The 17,161-nt window shown below is 41.7% G+C and overlaps 2 protein-coding genes across 2 annotated transcripts in view; one reads left to right on the plus strand and one right to left on the minus strand.

Moving 5' to 3' along the window:
- The window catches only part of WRNIP1 (WRN helicase interacting protein 1), a 31,646-nt gene extending 26,113 nt beyond the window's left edge, over positions 1–5,533 (minus strand). Inside the window, exon 1 of the mRNA XM_019490530.2 lies at positions 5,069–5,533. Within this exon, the coding sequence (XP_019346075.1) occupies positions 5,069–5,449 (381 nt within the window). The 5' untranslated portion in view covers positions 5,450–5,533. The remainder of the gene's footprint in view (positions 1–5,068) is intronic.
- Positions 1–17,161, plus strand: part of MYLK4 (myosin light chain kinase family member 4) — a 98,845-nt gene that overhangs the window by 6,177 nt on the left and 75,507 nt on the right. The window contains exon 2 of the mRNA XM_014606696.3: positions 12,584–12,782. Coding sequence (XP_014462182.1) covers positions 12,584–12,782 — 199 coding nt within the window. The remainder of the gene's footprint in view (positions 1–12,583; positions 12,783–17,161) is intronic.

Here is a 17,161-nt window from a genome sequence, read left to right on the forward strand (position 1 = left end):
ACAGCTACCTTGTTGATCTGGCCTGGTATGACCCCATTCTCTCATGGGTCAACCTGACTGAAGGAAGGTGTCAGGGTATGTGGTGAATTAGAATCAGAGGCACTGGAGATGTGTGGTCAATAATTAAAGCAAAAATGGTAACAGCTGACATTTATGAAAGAACAGCATTCTACTATTACTCACCTTGCATGCGAGTAGCTTACAGCATGTAAGGTAGAGAATCAGGTTGACACTACTTATGTAGCCAAAGCAAACCAAAGAACCCAAAGCAAATCAGGCGTAAGGAGGGCCAAGGCCACAGTATTATATTTACTGTAGTAAATGTTTTAAAACAGGTCTGGATGTGTATTCAGCCTGCTTTAAGAAGCATAATAGGCTGATACCTAATCTTACTTCCAATCACTCCTGTTTTTGCACTAGTGTAAACAGGAATTTAGCCCATTATATTTGGAATCTATTTCCAAACAGCTGCAGAGATAAGCCGCTATGGAAAGACTTCCGATTTTCAGCTCTCTGCTGAAGTATCAACCAACTTGGATTCTTAGTTAACATCTCACTGGAGCCAATGGACTCCCATAGCATACATGGGGTTTAGACCGAGCCCCCAAAAGTGATTAAAGAGGAGGACAGGGAGGAGCACATAAAATATAACTAATTCAGATAGTCACTCAAACTCTTTTGGTGGGGGACCAGAGGGAAATCTATAATGGCAAATTGTATGCCCAAGCTATCTAAAACTCAATCTGCTAAGGTTTCTTGCATCTTGCCACAATGAAGTTTTGAAAACACACAGAGATTAAATTTTGAAAAAAATTAAAAATAAATAAATCTAAAGAAATTTAAAAACTGCATGAACAAGTTGCATTTTGATATTAGGCATTTTTGTCAACCTTACATACCTTAACTTAGTATGGGATTCCACAGACAAACTTAAGGACTAATTGAAGGGTATTCTTTGCCCTCAACTTTACAAGGAATACTGTCCTAAATACTCACCTATGCACTTATTTCTTCCCACTGGTTAAAATGGCATGCTCAGCAAAAGAGGATAATTACCATACTTAAATTAAAAATTGTTTAGGTTTCTGAAGCTCAATGAATCTGTAGGTGCAAAGTTATTCTGGGTGCACCTACATGTGCCATTAAGGCAACATAATAAACTCTGGTGCAGTTTGCACTGGGGTTAGCTGCTCCCAGGCATGGCATCTACAGATGTGCCCAGGACTACAGCAGTTTAAGCTGGAGCAAGGCAACCACAGGCTGGCAGGAAGCATGGGGGCTCATCCCTGGGCTCTGGCATTGGGCAGAGGAGGGGCTGGCTGGGGCAGGAGGGTGCTAAAGTGCAGGGCTAGGCAACAGGCAGCCCCTGCACTTTAGCACTCTCATGCCCCAGACAACCTGTCACCATCTATACTTGTGTTTCACCACATGTAATTACTCCACTGTAGGACAGTAAGTACTATTGTATTGTGGAGTAACTTACTGCACCCTAATACTGGCACACGTGTAGACAGTGATGCTTTACTACAGAGCTAATTAGTCAACTCAGGAGTAAAGTGCATGTGTAGCTGCACCCTCTGTGCTTAAATTACTACTGTAGATGTTCCCCTGATGTCTCTTTACTAAAATTGGATGTCCCATGGCAGACAAGCAAAAATCTAAATCCCCACATTAAAGTATCATAAAGCATAGCATAGCTTTCTCATATTGCAAACTAGGGATTTAAGCAGCTGGACCACTGCTTACATTTGAAAGGCCTTTTTATTTTTTTTTTTTAATTTGCAGAGTCAAGGGAAACATACTGGCAGTGGACAACCATTCCTTTGAGACAGTCTCTCTAAACATGCCCTGTCTACTCAGCTTCTTATAACACTTACATAGCGTATATGCATAGTATACGTGCTATACATTTTGCATATATTATAACCAAAAATAAGAAGTCAAAGAAAGACCATCAATATCTTTCTGTCTTCATAGAAGAAAATCAGAGGAGATAAAGCAGATGAAGAAACAGACAGGCTTATGTCTGTGATCTAAACCAGTGTTTCTCAACCAGTGGGACACAAAGGTCATGTAGGTGAGAATTCCTCATTTGAAAATTTCCATTAATGATTACTACAATACTAAAATGCATGTAAATGTAAAAATACACTTCTTGGAAAAATGGGGTTTTGTTTTTATCATTGTAGGACCAGGGTTTTTCTGACAAAATGGTTGGTGGGACGTAAGGTGCAAAAGGTTGAGAACCGCTGATCTAAACAAGCCCAACAGAGAAAACAAGATTTTAAAAGATGCGGTGTTTAAAGAATTTATTGGTTTATGAAGATTTTTCAGCATTAGTGAAACTTAAAAGGAAAAAATCCATCACAAAGGTACTTTTTGGCCTCATTGCTCCCTTAAACATATGAATTCAGTCAGGGATAAACTCAGCTTGGTTTGTCTGGTACTGGGCAAAACTGCTTTTACTCAGTTTAATATTCCTGTAATCAAGATAGGGATCCTCTGAAAACTTCCTAATTGATACTTTTTCATAATGGTTAAGTGTCTTACAGAAACATCCACAAAAATCTTCTAGAACTGGAAGAAGGCCTAAATTGGGTAGCAACAACTAGATTGCGTCAAACACGGATGGAGTGAATGTAAATAAGGGAATCTAATTTACACCACCTTACATATCACTTCTGAATATAGAAGGTGTCTAATTCTATTCCTATTTCAACACCTAAGCTTTCACTTACAACTATTTTATCTGGCATATGAAGCTTAGAATTAAAACTTGAAACTAAATTAGATATAGTATCTGCTAACATTTCTCCCTAAGGAAAACAAAACTGAGATGATGGACAAAATTAGTCAAAAGGAAAAAAAACAGGAAAAAAAATCACTGGATTGGAAATAAGACTAAAGAACTAAAAAGGACTGGATAGTTTAGATGAAAGTTTTTATTTTTTTAACCCCACAAAAAGAATTTGAAAACTTCAGTACAGCATTTGAGTTTCCACATATTGCATTTTCATTTGAAATTCAAAAATGAAAACTTTGTGATTTCTTTAGTCTGTTGACATCGCTGGGTGATTCAGGACTTGATTTGGTGGACTGAGCCCAAGGAGACAGCAGAACTCTCACCTCTTAGTAATACAACACTTGCTTAAACAGAGGAACAGCAATCTCTCCCTCTTTCTTATATACCGCTCCCTGCACATGTTTTCACAGCATCGGATAGTGAGATTTAGCCCACAAAAGTACTATACACGCACACCAAAGTACTATACACACACACTGGTGATGCAAATGTGTGTGTATACATACTCACACATATACATATATATCCTAGTTATTTTGTAAGATGCCGGGGGGGGGGGGGAGGTGTGTGTGTGTGTGTACGCACAAACCCCTTAGGTGATCCATATGGTGCAAATGTGAGTGGGCATATATGGGTGTGCGCGCAAGTGTAAGTATGTTTACACGCATGCATGTACCTTAGTTGGTCTATAAGGTGCAAATCTGTGTTTGTGTATACATACATGCACACATACCTTAGTTGGTCTATAAGGTGATAAATCTGTATGTGTGTGTGCACACATGTGTGTGTATGGGCTTGTGTGTACACACACATATACCTAAGTTCAGTGTTTCTCAACCAGTCACGTAGGTGGGACTTCAACTCATTGCCTGATTGAAAAAAATCAGTTGTTTGCATCTCAGATAGATGAATCAACAGATATCACAAACAGTGCAATTTGGGGGGGGGTTGCTCTTATCATGGTGGGACTAGGGGTTTTTGACAAAATGGTGGTGGGACGTAAGGTGCAAAAGGTTGAGAACTACTGCCTTAGCTGGTCTATAAGGGGTGTACACACACACACAGAATTGGTTTATAAGGTGCAAGTGTGTGTGTACCTACATACATAGGCAGGCAACGTTCATTGGGTAGATGTGATCTCTTTTATTAGACCAACTAAATACAGGCAGTCCTTAACTTACAACGTTTTCAGTTACAACATTTCGCACTTACAACGTTTATCCCAAAGGGTCCCGGTTGGTACACGGGGCCCCAGGGTTGGCGCCCAGTGACCCCTCCAAGCGGAAAGCGGCAGCTGACCCGGGCCGGGGTGGCAGGGGCCTGGGCAGCCCTCCATGAGGCCATTTAAACCCGGAGGTCCGGAAGGGGACCAATCCGGCGGGCCAAGCTGGGTGACAGTTCCAGGAGCCCGGACACAAATCCAGCTTCTCCCTGGTGACTTGCCCAAGGGCTGGGCAGGCCAGGGCTATTTCGAAGGGTCCCGGCAGGTACGGGGGGCGCCCAGGGTTGGCGCCCAGCAACCTCTCTGACCAGAACCAAGGGTGGCTGACCCAGGCCTAGTTTCAACACTATGACATCAGTTTCTACTTTACAACGCTTGATCCAATGCAACGCCATGCCGGCGAGCAAGTTCACTGAGTCTCCCATCTCCCCAGAGAACATCTGTCCAAACTTCCTTGGACACTTTCTTTAAGAAAGCAGACAAGACTCCTGAAAAACCTGCAGCCATGACTCCTGAGGAGACTCCAGCCAAGAACCCTTCAAAAAGTCCAACCAAGAGCCCTTCAAAACGTCTAGCAAAGTCACCTCAAAGAAGTCCTTCCAAATCAATGACTGCTATTTACAATATAAATACATTAATGCAGCTATATTACTCAACTATAATTGATCGAGTACAAAATTCTGGGGTTTTTTGTTTTGTTTTACTGAAAATAGGGTATGGGTCTTGGTTCAGGAACGTTGTTTATTAGGAGAAACTTGGTTCCGAGGTACGTTTCGACTTAAGACGTGTTACAACGTTTGGACTTAAGACCTGTAGTCTCTTGAGTTACAACCTTGTGACTTGAAACGAGTGACAAGGTTTTGACCCCGTTTTCCGTTCCACCAATTGTGTGGCAAGTCCAAGGACTGTCTGTATCAAAGAGATCACCTCTACCCAAAGACCCTTGCCTGCCTATGTCCTTAGCCCAACACGGCTACACCCAGCACCCCTACATATACACACACATATCCATACAGGCGGAGAGGAGAAAGGCCGGCACTCACCTTGCCGCAGCCGGGCGGCCCCCACAGGATGAGGGACGGCACCTCGCGGCTCTCCAGCAGGGAGCGCAGCAGCGTGTCCTCGCCCACCACCTGGTCCTGCCCCACGTACTCGTCCAGGCTGCCGGGCCGCAGCTTGTCGGCCAGCGGCTTCCCCTCCAGCTTCTGCGCCAGGCTGTCCCCGCTCACCGCTGCGGGGCCGGGACTCCCAGCCGGGCCGGCCCCCGCCAGGCGCGGCTTCTTGCAGGAGGTCTCCGGCCCCGCGCCCTGCAGGCAGCCGTCCAGGTGCGCGTTGATGTGCGAGGCGGGCAACTCCAGTGCGCACACGGGGCACTGCACCCGCGCCCCTGCCTCCGCCTCGGCCCCGGCCCCGGCCCCGGCCATGCCCCTGCACCGAGCTCCCGCACAGGCCCCGTCCGCAGCGGGGAGAGGATTTGCGCGGGCAGGAAGCGAGAGGAGCCTCCCCCGGCGCTGGCGGCGCTGGGAGATGTAGTCTTTTGCATCCCGCCCTCACGGGCCTGCGGAGAGCTGCCCCGGCCGGGCCGGCCCGCGGTCTCACTCGCTCACTTTCTCTTTCACAGGGTTGCCCCTCCCCACACACACACACAGCTTTTTGGGCTTTGCTGCATGTCTTAAATTCGAAAAGAGCGTACTGGTTCTTTGGGGAAATGTGATATTTTTTCTTAGAGCCACTGAGTAGTTGGAACAAGGCTCTTTGCAAGCTTTGGGGTGCAGACACCCTTCCTCAGGTGCCGGGAGACTGCTTTTGTCCTGAGATCTCCAAGGAAGGAAAGAAGCAAACTTCATTGCTAAGCAAGAAAGAAAGATGTTTCGCTTCTCTATCCGCCTCTGGCATGGGGCACCTCCAGGGGAGAAGACCACCAAAATCTGCACTTTGCTCTGCACAAAAGGGCTCTGAGATAGAGGGTGGATGCTTATTTATTCTGTCCCTGTGCAAAGTGGAGTTTCTTTTCTACCTAAGAGGGCGTGTACAAGCTTTGATTTCTCCTCAGCCTGAAGAAGGGTGTATGTGCCTAAAAGCTTGCAAAGAAAGGAATTTTTTTTGCTACTATTTTGTTGGTCTAACAAAAGTTATCATCCAAGAGCCTTGTGTATCTCGTATTGGAAGCTCAAAATAACTGTATTTTCTGAAAAGGTCTTGCACACCAAAAAAATACACAAATAAGTCATCTTACTTACTTTAGATTGCTCCCTTTAAGTCACCACTAAGTGAATGAGAAGTGGGTCATCAAAGGTGAAAGATTTTGTCATTTTGAGGCAAGCAATCATACGAAAGTGCTGACAGCAAAGTCAAAAGTCAGTTAAAATTCCCCAAGAGTGACTTGGGTTTTGGTGCGCTGCATCAAAGCTGCCTCCAAAAATGCCGTATGTTTTGAACACTTTTACTGTTGCTGATCGTACATTGTACGAGGGCTAAAGTTATTGTACAAATGCAATAATTACCATACACCTGGCAATGCTGCCTCCCAGGGAGAAGCTGGTCGCCCAAATGTCATGGTAGGTTGCAGTGATTCTCCACCAGAGTGGCCTGAGAGTCTCTCAGGGGGGCACACCTGGCAACACTGCCTCTCAGGGGTCCAAGCACAATTCACAGAATAAACCCAGAAGGGATCTCAAATAGAAATGCCTAGTGGAGCTCTGTTGTCTTTTCAGTAGAAAAAAAAGCTGACCTATTTTTCTGTATGCAAAAAAGGGAAAAACGAAGGGGCAGCATTTAGCAAGGGGTGCCTCAAGTCTCAAAAAGGTTGAAAACCACTGGTGTATTCTCTCTCCCTCGTGAGTGACAGGAGTTTGCTGTCTCTCTCATGATTGAAGCCCCAGCAACACCACATTGTTGCTGTGGGGAAAGAATCCACATCCAGTTGTGCCAACCCTGCAGCCCCAGGAACTGGCACAAGAACAAGGGGGAAGTTCCCACTTTTATATAGAAAATCATAGGGGTTAGGGTCACAAGCCGACAGGTCAAAGGGAGGGAACAGGTAAAAAGGTAAAGAAACCTTTTACCTTATTTCCCTCCCACACCTCTGGAGGGGTCCCCAAACAAGCCTTTAGTCCCTAGAGTGCTCAAACAGCTGCCTGCAGCTGACCCCCAAGTCTGAGTCAAGTTCCTTCAGTCCACAGTCCTGCCAGTGAGATCTCCAGCTCCACTCTGTGCTCCACGATATAGGGTTGACCGGGCTCCAACTTATATGCATAGTATTTTGTAGGATAATTACAGGACATAGTTGATCTCCTTTTCTTTTTCTCTTCACTATTTCCTTTCTTATGGGTGTTATGCACTTACCAGTTGTAACCACTAGCTGTTGCCATTGGTCTTTCAATCAATGTTGCTGTCTTCCATGTTTCAAATCATAGGAATGATTAGAGTTGGAAGGGACCTCAGGAGGTCATCTAATCCAACCCCCTGCTCAAAGCAGCACCATCCCCAACTAGATCATCCCAGCCAAGGCTTTGTCTACCTGGGTCTTTAAAACCTCCAGGGATGGAGAGTCTACAGCCTCTTGGGGTAGCCTGTCCCCGAGCTTTACTTCCCTCCTAGTGAGGGAGTTTTTTTATAATAACCTAAACTTCACTTCCTGCAACTTGAGACCATGCTCCTTGTTCAGTAAAAAAAACCTTGAATTATATTAAATATCCTTAAGACATGCACTATCACCACTCAAAAGTGCAAGTTCTAAGTGTAAATATAAGAACTTTAAAACAAATTAAATAGAGCCTGAGACTTTCAGGCAAATTGTAAGGTGAAACACCACAGTGTTGCTCCAGTTTGACACGGGGCTTAAGCAAAATAAGAATTTTGTGTTCCTAGATAAAGTCTGTGTTCCCAATAGGCTACACTGCATGGAACATAGCTTGGGTTTTATTTTTTAGGGAAGCATAAATATTCAATTAGCATTGCAATTTAGCAGCTGAAGTTGACTAACTAATAATTCTTTCCAGGTTACATCTTGTTTCCCTCCTTGAATTATATGTTTAGTTTTAATTATCTGTTATTACATACTGTTCCTAGGTTGTAAATTTCCAAGTCAATCTAATGTCAGGATAAACTATGCCAGTGTACTAGGATGTAAACAAGTCCAGCTACCATGTAATAGTATCCACCTCCTTATTTAAGTCTTGTCAGTGGCTGGCTCATATGTGAAAAACCACAAGTCACAGATGAAGTTCTGGGCAGACCTTAAATTAAAGTTTATGAATTAATACAGTGCCCAAAAGTATGCAGTACATTTCAAAGAACATGAAGTAAAATGGGGCTTGGCTAAAGAGCTTGTAACCTAAAAAACAGAGTGAGAAAGGAAAAGGATATAACTTATTTTTACTAGTACTTAGTAAATAGTTTCCAACCCCTGGCAGAGGCAACTAACAGCAGGCCACCCTTTGTGACCCAGCCTTTACTGTAGTCTTCTGATCCCCTGCTGCTGCCCGAGCCCTCCCTGCTCTGTGAGGATGGCTTATTTCACCCTATCTTAATGCAGCCACTGACAAAAAAATGTGGCAAGCAACAATTTCAAGCCACAATATCAAAAACAACAGTAAGCTGAGGCAGGGAGGAAAGAGTACCCTTCCCTCTGCACAAGGCAGGGAGCCATGCCTTTAGTAAAATGGGGGTTAGATCAGACTTTCATGGGCTGGATCCAATCTCTTTGCAGGCAATAAGCTGCCAACTCCTGGTGTATTCCTGTTCATCTCTAAACACACTTTTACCTCTATTATGTATGCATCATCATTGTGTAGACCAAAAGACAGATTTGCACCACACAACCAGGCATGGTGGCTCCATCCAGTAGAAAATATCTGTGACTTTAGGGGCTGGAAGTCATAACTGATATGTCCAAAGTGTTCAAGCATGGAGATGTATGTTACAACTGGAGAGATTCTGTTGTCATTGTGCTGGGGTTGGTATTGTAGCAGGTAGGAGTGAGGTCTGAGTCTGGCTTTGTTGTTTAGAGTGACTACAGTTTGAGGATTGCATTGTAATAGTAGAAATCAGTGCTTGCATCCCAGGCAGTCAGAGCAGAGCACATACGGTCGTAACATAGAGCTTGGTTGTAGATGATGGATCTATTGGTGAGTTTAAGATGAAAGCTGGCAGCATGTAGGTAGTGGTGGTGGTCAGAGGGTTTCCAATACAATGTTGTGGCAATGTAGCCATTACAGACCTTCATTGTGATGTCTATGAAATTAGTTTTCTGGGTGGATTACTCAGAGGTAGTTTGAGGCAGGGGAGGACATTGTTGAAGTCCTGGTGAAATTTCTCTAGATTCCTTCCTGTGTGTCCATACAACCAATATGTCATCAGTGTACCATAGTTATATCAGGGGGATAAGGGGACAGCTGCAAAGAAAACAAACGTCAAGGTCTGTCATAAATATATTGCCATATTTTGGGGGCAGGTGGGAAGAGAGCATACGTGTCCCCATGACAGTGCTATTCATTTGTATAGGGAGTCCCCAGATTTGAAATAGCTCTGCATGAGGACAAAGCAGGAAAATGCAATGGAAACACAGCAGCATCCTAGTTAATGTTCTTTTTTGCTTGTAATCCATCCTCATAGGGATGTACAGAGACCTGACATCCATAGTAGCCAATATGGTGTCTGCTGGAAGCTTGTCAACTTATTGTGGTCTTTTTGACTTTTTTGCAACAGACGAATTGCCCCGTTATTTTTCCATATTCAAAAAACAAATGAAAGTTAAAAGCTGGCACTTTCTAAGGGGCTCTCTGAATCTGAAAAGGTTAACAACCCTTGGCATAGAGAGTTAGAAGATACAAGCAAAAGAAATAAAGTCTCCATCTGTGGAAAGAGCTAGCTGTAGGCCCATTAATAGGCACTGATTTCTGAAAAAAATTAACTCAAAGGACTACAGGTTTCCACTTTCTCACGGTGCCAAAGATGTAGTGGCTTTACCACTACTGTGGAATGCTCTTTGCAATCAAATTTGACAGTCACTTATTCCCTCAAAGCCTCTGCCTATTCACTATGGCTGATTATAGATGTTATGTTTTTATAGGTTTAATCCAGACTACAGCCTTCACCATATACACGTAGTCACTTGTAGTCTGAATTAAAATTGGCTATAATCTAATGAACTAATCCTCATTGAACAAGGATTAATGTTAATGCATACTAGGGCAGTCCAAATTAGGCAATTTAAAGTGTGTTAATTAGCATGTGTATCCAGTGTTGCTTTAAGGAAAAAAACAGTCCTTAGGAACTCAACAGAGGCTATCAGGCACACAGTAACAGCTTTACAAAGTCATATGTGCCAACAACACCTCACCTTAAGTAAGTATTCTAGGTATCAATATCCTGACTAAGGCCCCAGCCCTGTTCAAGCACATGGGCTACTGGTTGGGGCAATTCCCCTTGATCATCTATTAACCCTTAATTTGAATTGAAATTTAATTTGGACTGTATGATGCAAATCAGTCAACCGTGAGCAGGTCTACAAATGGCCCAGAGTGACACTTCCAAGGAAGTGCTGAAGTAGGAGTAGACTAACACATTTGGTCAATGACTTCTTACTTTCTCCCTAACTGCTTTCTGAAACCCAGCTGATTACAATCAGGTCTTTGGGCTTGCCACCCGCTTCAGTCTTTTTCCCCCAGTTCACTGTGAACATCAGTCAGCTGGAGAACAACAGGCACTTTCTTTAGGGCTTGTAGTTCTTAGTAGGCAGATTGGTGCATTTGCTGTTCACAGCCCCAGGGAACTGTGTGTTCATTGAGGAACTGTGGAAAAACTATTTAAGTTTTCCATGGTCACGAAGGAACTCTCACACAGCTGGAAGCCATCTTTGCAGCCACATAGTTCAATAATGTTTCACAGCCTCTGAGTAATCACTGAACCCCAGGCGTGATTTTTACTTGGGTACCACCAGTAGTTTGGTCTAATGACTTTAGAATATGCCTCACCACAAACATGGTAATCAGAAGATCTACAAAGTCTGGGTTATGCTAACTGAAGTAGTTAGTACATATAGCAAAAGTAGAAAGCCCGCTCAGTGGAATTTTGCACAGGAAAAGCGCTCTAATAACAACTTTCCCCCTCCTGAGGGCTATGTTGCAGTCGAAGAGTGGATGTTGCTGATTGGAAGGAGGATGGGTAAAGTCAGCTGGAATGCCAACCTACCTAGCACAGTGGGTGGGAGGGTATCTACATATAAATATAGATTTTTGTAGAAATGCTGTGTGACTTTTTTCTTTTTGAAAAGGAATATATGCCCAAATGAAAGACAAAATATCACATTTAATTGCATACCTAATCACATATTATTTTTCTGTGTTACTATGATCAAAATGCAAATAATCATTAGTATTACAGGACTGATCATTTACACCTGTCAAGGGCTCATGCACTAATCCACTGCTTTTGTATTTAGGCTTCCAAAAAGGTTAGTGTAAGGTTTACAAAAAAATCATGAAAACCCTTCAGATTCAGGTTATAAAACAAGTTAAGAATGTCCCTTTATCACTGGAATTTTACAATAGGTTCTTCCCCTCTCCCTTCAGTATCTGTTGAACTAGGGGACAATTTGTCAATATGTAATACATTGTTACGGAAACTTACCTGGGGATAAAATTTTGCAGAGAACCTAAGTCACTTAAGAAAATGGATTGGGTGAAAACTGACTGGGATAGCTATTCTGGAATAACCTGTAAGGATACCATTCTTTTATTCCAGATTAATTCTATATTAATGAGCTTTCAAAAAAAAAGTCATGTTTTTGGAATCAAATCTCTTTTTTTCCTGGAATAGATGATAGATGGTCCATACAGCTATTCTAATATTGTAATTAATACAGATTGGGCCAAAAGAAATCTTATGAGGTTCAACAACAACAAGTGCAATTCCTGCATTTAGGACAGAAGAGTCCCATGCACCGCTACAGGCTGGGGACTGACTGGCTAAGCATCAGCTCTGCAGAAAAGTACCTAGGGTTTATAGTGGACAGTAAGATGGATATGAGTCAGCAGTGTGCCAAGAGGACTAACAGTGGAAAAGCCTGGGTTGTGTTTCAGCCTCATCTACCTCCTTTAGTGCCCCAAACTCTCATTTACTTCAGTAACAGCATGGGAGATCCTTGTGGATCTCTTGCTGAAGCCATAGTAGACACAGACAGAGACATAACATGAAGTCTTAAAATTGGTAATAGTATGTAAGGCAGGCCAGTGTCACTAATATATAATACACTAATATATATACACACATTTTCTTTTTTGAAGGCATGGTTCTCAACATGAAACTAAATGACCATAGTGAATAATTAAAATAAAATTCAGTATATTGTAACCCATTTAAATTACCTGACATCCTGAAACTAAAACATTTCCCTCTTAATATCTATTTCTATTAATTCTTCATTTTGATAAGAAATAACCACATCCACAAATTTTAAGAGGAAAAATATTTAAAGTTTATATTGCATTGTTGACATTTTTTCCTAAGATAAATGAACACATGACATTAATGTGTCACATTTTGTCTCGTTACAGACAAGAAAAGGGAGACATAAAAGATCACGAATGCTCATTGATTTATGAAACTAAGATGGAGAGAAATCAGTCTACAGACCTAAATGGTTTTGATACGAAGGTGATTAAGTTTAATAGGCTGGAAGAAATCAACATACGATACAATGGTAGCAGACTGGGAAAAATAGCCTTTTTTGAGTGCTTGAAAAAAGTGGAGAAGGTAAGACTTTTGGGGAAGAAAATGTCAGTGAATCAGACCCTGGCATGTGCTTTATTTAGCTGTGTGGCCACCCTCTGTGTTAAATAACCTTGTCCTAGCTAATGGTATGAGTATCAAACAAAGAATCCAACCTGAATCTTCCACATTGCATAATACAAAGCCTTTTGCCAAGGATAGATCTCAGCTGTCTGACATTAGCAGTCTAGGGTGGTTGCAAGATGGTATCCGATTCGTTACCAAGAAATCTCTATAAATCATTGTATTGGTTTCTGCTCTATCCTTTTAATATATTTCAAAAATCAGGGTTTGGTTAGAAATGTTGCAGGAGCATATGTAGAAAGGGCTTTGGGGTTGGTCCAGCTGAGTGTAGGCCTACAGGCGGAAAACAAATGCTATATGGAATAAACTACAGAAATAGTTTATAAATACCCACTCTAACTTCTTGTGCTAGCCAAAATAACTATCTCCAAGGATAAAAGCTAATGAAGTTTATCTTCCCCAAGCTGATTTCCAAACACAGATGATGTTTTTCCAAATACTGATCCCAAACTAATTTACAGATCTGTTGCAAAACTCTGAGATCCTGATCCAACAAAACAAGCCCATGTGCTTTGCCGACCTGAGGCCTCACTGAGTACCTGGTGTACAGGCATCAGGAGAAGGGAAAAAAAGAAGATAGATCTGAATATGAAAGCTTTTCTTTTTTTATCTGATAACCTGTGAAACCTCCCCAATTTTTGTAAATACTTAAGGGTGGAGACTATTAAATCTATTGCAGGAAATAGAACTATTTACTGGGGTGAGAGAGATAGAGAGTACATTGATTTAATTTCAGTGGGTGGTGTCCTACTCCGTTTACAAGTGACGAAGCCCTTATTTATGTCAATTGAAGAGTAGTACCAAGCCCAGAGAGAAAACCTGTTATACAGACACTCAAAAAAATTATGGGGAAATTATGCAAACATTGTAAATGCATGTGTATTCACTTAAAATATAAATGCGCTCAGAGATATACTGAACATAATTGCAGGAGAAAATACACTTTTGGCCACAATGGAAACAGCTGTTTTTCTAGACAAATTATTTTTCTAAAATAAACAAACCCAAATGGTGTCTCTTAAGTATAATATATTCTCAAATTAGATTCTGAAACTGAGTAAAAATGGAACTATGGAAAACATAATCATGCTGCAAACTCAGCTGTGTTTTTAAACAATTTAGAGGCACCAAATACTTGCCAGAAGCTGTGGTATTGCATTCCTCTAGATGGTGCTCTTTTCCACATTTGATTGACAGTCTGAGATTCTGCCCCTGGAAAAGAGTAATTACTAATCAGATGCAAAAAAGGTCATGGCAAAGTAGTCTTACTTTTCTCTCTCATCCAATGTTGGTAACATGCCCTTTTTATTATTTTTTAAAAAGAAAAATGGTTAAAGAACTACCAGCTACTGTATCATTCATGGTAATCATATTTTGTGCAAAATGGGGGGACAGAATAAAAGACAGATAGCATAAGAATGTTTTTTTTATAAAAGGAGGAGTACATTTTGTGATCATTTTTTATACCTCGCACTTTATGCTCTCCTTCATTAGTATTGTTTGCAAGTATATATCTAACTGTGGGTTTAATTTCAGCTGTTAACACAAAGGTCATATATTCTTCAGTTAAAGCTGCAAGACAGAATTTCCATAGAAATTATTTCTATATCTGAAAACTTCCTACAACTTGGTAATTACTTATACCATGAGAGATTTCAGGAATTTTAAAAGTAGTGGAATGACATGTGTCCTCTCCCTGAAATGACATACTAGTCATTTTGGATATTCACAGTCAACTTCATCCCTTCTTCATTTGATTGTCTTCAGACTGCTCCAATTACACAGTGAAATCATATCCCACTGAAGTCAGTTAAAGTTTGGCCATTTACTGAAATGTGGCCAAAGTTCCACTCAGTCTGTACCCCTTGCAAGGCTAGGGAACATATTTTAACAGTAAGTAGAGCTATGACACACATGTTCAAATTGATCCCAAAGGTCCAAAAAGGCAGCACCAAGAACAAGAGAGATTAAGATAACAAGGAAGTAGTTTCTTTAATGTTAACAACATGTTCATTAACTTCAATTCTATGACTTTGTTGCAAAATATATATTTACAATTTATTAGTAGGTTTAACTGATATTTAGCATGCTATTGCCATACCAGCTGGGCACTTTACTAAATTAATAAAGGCACCCACAGTGCATAATAGATTTTTTTCAGGAATGAGAAGCAAGATCAGCATCATATAAACACTAAGCACTGTTAAATTGTGCTTTGAAGCTCTCCAAGCTCCAGCAGGCCACCTGGCTCCAAAGGCCAGAGAAGAAAGTTATTCTTTGATCCTGGTGTCCACAGAGCCTGCAGGGCTGTCACGAAGCCCAGTTATTGTTGCTAGGCTTAGAGTTGTAACTGTTACCAGTTGACATATTGGTTGCAGGGTTTCTGGACTCTTTGCCTAGGGACAGAAGTTACACATCAACTGAACTTGTTTAAGTGATCAGAAATTGGTTTAAACCTGTAACAGAACATAAGTTCAGTGCACATAAACCCGTTCAAAATGGCCAAAACTGGTCTAAGATAAACCTGGTTGAATGTAGTATCAGATTTAACTGATTTGGGTCAAACCAGTCTATGGAACTTGCATCCCAGGCCTCTTCCTGATTTAAGTTAAATAAGAGTCCCCCCAGCATCCCAGCATGCCTTTCAGCCCTGGGCTGGACTGTCTGCTTCAGAGAGCAGGGCTGGCCCCACCCCTGACTTCCCTAGCTGGAGCACTATCACTGCTCTGGCTGGCTGAGAAGGGGGTGCGGAACTGCAGGCACAGCAGTGTCTGCCTGGCTTCCTCCTGCCCCCTCCCACCCACCGTTGCCTCTTGCTGCTCAAGCAGGGATCCTCCTCTCTCACACAGCACAGACCCTAACCAGCATCTGGTCACGGTCACACCACCCCCATGCTAGCTAATGCTGAGCGGTGTCTGTGTGTGTGTGTCTTCAACTTCAGTAAGACAAAGGCAGGCAGAACAGTGTTCACTTAGGACTTTTTGGAGTTAATCAACAGGTTAGCTGGTAATGTATAATGAGGGAGTGTGCCACTACAGTGAAGTAGCTACTGGTCATATGTAGACACACATGATTGCAATGTCACCGTAGTGTATTGTATCACAACAGTGATGCAGCATGTTGCTACAGCTACATAGCGTGACATGTAGACACACCCTTGCCTTATATTAAAAAGAAAGAGTAAGATGCTCTTATTATTGTGGAAAAACACTTAAAATTTAAGCTGAATATACTCTAAAGGCCCAATAGTCAAATAAAAAGATGAAACTCTCGTGATGGTTGAGTCAATCTCAATTTGGGTAGGGAAGGGGCTGATTCATGATTAAGTGTTCAGGATTGACATTAATCAAATTGTTGCTCGGTACTTAGCGAGATACTTAAAACTCTTTTCCTGTCAGTCTCTGCACAGTTGTATATACACAATCATAGGGAGAATTATGTTGCATCTCATTCACAATGTTTCACTGTTCACATTATATCTACAGCCATACCCTTACATTTGCTGTACAATGAAAGTATAATCCTGCAGATTATACCTCAAGTCTGGAAAAATAGACTGCAACTATTAACTCTGTATTACACCTTTTGTCTCTTAATTCTGTTGTTGAAAACTAAATGTTTTCTGCACTCTATTTACAAGGGGAGCTGGTAGCAGTCTCAGTCATTGGTTATATAAAATTTCCTCTTTTAAGACTGTTTTCAATTGCTTATTGCTCTATGTGCTTAGGCTAAACTCTGAAGTATCTGCTTTAAACTTAATTTATTTGGATAATTTCAACTAAAACAATCTAGCCATTACTGGGAGTATTAACGAAAAATGTGCTGCTTGCCTACATTAAAATGTTCCTACAACTGTTTTGTTGCAATAATCTAGCATCTCTGTATTTTGGATCAGGGACTTTAAATTTGGCATAAGTTAAGGCTTTTGGATATGAGGGGAGGGACAGCATGTGGACAGATGTGTGGTGGAGTGGTACAGAGCGGAACAAAGGGACAAGGCAGACTGGGAAGCAAAGCAGTTTATAAACCCACTGGAACACACTCCTTTCTAGAACTTGAAATGAAACCCAGGAGTAGTTTGAATCTACCTTCCTCTGCTATCAAATAACTGAGAAACCTACCAGGATAGCTTATGTTTCATTCCCTTTGGCCCCCAAATGTTGCTTTTTGTATATATTTTTTCATTCCTCATTTATTAAAAGGAGAAAGCAGCTAACAGATGACTGACAGTATGAACTGTTAAATGCCAGGGATTGTGCTAATAGATTTGGCTCATTTGA

Source organism: Alligator mississippiensis, chromosome 3 (assembly GCF_030867095.1).
Source record: "Alligator mississippiensis isolate rAllMis1 chromosome 3, rAllMis1, whole genome shotgun sequence".
Classification (NCBI taxonomy): domain Eukaryota; kingdom Metazoa; phylum Chordata; order Crocodylia; family Alligatoridae; genus Alligator; species Alligator mississippiensis.